Source organism: Gavialis gangeticus, unplaced genomic scaffold, assembly GCF_001723915.1.
Source record: "Gavialis gangeticus isolate Ggan-Ray unplaced genomic scaffold, GavGan_comp1, whole genome shotgun sequence".
Taxonomy (NCBI): Eukaryota; Metazoa; Chordata; order Crocodylia; family Gavialidae; genus Gavialis; species Gavialis gangeticus.
Window position 1 is genome coordinate 9,184,985 of NW_017729025.1, and position 1,290 is coordinate 9,186,274.

The 1,290-nt window shown below is 47.8% G+C and overlaps 1 protein-coding gene across 2 annotated transcripts in view; it reads right to left on the bottom strand.

Annotated features, from left to right (window-relative positions):
• The window catches only part of PRKCH (protein kinase C eta), a 211,658-nt gene that overhangs the window by 106,042 nt on the left and 104,326 nt on the right, over positions 1-1,290 (bottom strand). For both annotated transcript variants that reach the window (XM_019518374.1, XM_019518373.1), the window contains exon 7: positions 723-850. In XM_019518374.1, coding sequence (XP_019373919.1) covers positions 723-850 — 128 coding nt within the window. The remainder of the gene's footprint in view (positions 1-722; positions 851-1,290) is intronic.

A 1,290-nucleotide genomic window follows, 5' to 3' on the forward strand; every position in this document is an offset into this window, starting at 1 on the left:
CCTTCCGACCCTAGAAACTATGAAACTCATGGCATTTGTTATTTGACATTTTTAACGGTCTAATAATGTGAAGGCTGCTTTAAATCCATCAGTTCACTTTTCATCAGCATGGGTTGAAACGACAGAGCTCCGAGTTCTGCTGTAGCTTTAGCTGCTGTTTTCCCCAGACCATTACAATGAGTAATGCCACACAGCTGTTATATAGCCCTCTTCAACTCTCTCTCTCTCTCTCTCTCTCTCTCTCTCTCAAGACACTCAATCTTGCAGAGGTAAAGGAACTGAGACATACATGACTTGCCAAAGACCACAGAGAGAAGCAGTGGCAGAGCTGGAAAGAGACCCCAGGTCTCCGAGTTACAGCCTAATATACTACCCACCACACCAGACTGCTCCCCTGCTTCGCTGACTGGACGTCCCCAAACTGTGCTGACCCACTAGATGCTGGGCCTGGGTTTGCCCTCACCTTCACCAAGAGGTATGCTGGCGTGAAACTCAAGCAGAGAGCCAGGCCTCCAGTTTGGCTACCCTATCACACTGTCAAGCCAAGCTTAGAAAATGAACATCCGTTCTTCAGGTGAGGCATTGGACTGGCTGTCAGAGAATGGCTGGCCTCTGCTTCTTCCACCCGCCACCTCCCCTTCAAGCCAAAGCCTTTAACCCCTCCTGTGCTCATGCACACAGGTTGGCAGCAAACACTTACAAAGAAAGAAGCAAAGTCTCACCGAATTTGGAGAAATATTTCCTGGCTGCAGCCCCATGCACGCCAAGGTTTTAGCCAGTTCTGCTGCATTCACCCCACAGTTGGGTGCGACGTTTGCTTGGCATCTTATGTGCACATTCATTTTACATACTGTGGGGAGGAAAGGGAAGGATCAGAAAAACATCCAGGGAGGAAGTCTCGAGATTCTCCAGCTGAAAAATGAGTTGGAATAAAGGACCTTGCTTGAGCATGTATGATCCTTTGGCACTGAAGCTACAGGAAGCTTTACTATTGACCCCCAAAGAAGCAGAATGTAGACTTATACAGGGAACAAAGCTATGACAATCGGGCGATTATGTTCCAGGCTCCCCATGAGGGTGCCACATTGCCAGAATGCCTATTTGTTTGCAGGGGAAAGATTGGTGGTTACAATAAGGACAGATTTCTTTGTAGCTAAGCCAGCAGGTACAACCAGGGTGTACCAGAGAGAAAATTAGCAACACACCTCAATAGTGCTTTACAATTAATTAGTTGAAGGTATATGCAACAGGGAAAGGTCAACATCTCTCTCTCACACCCCCCCCCCCCCA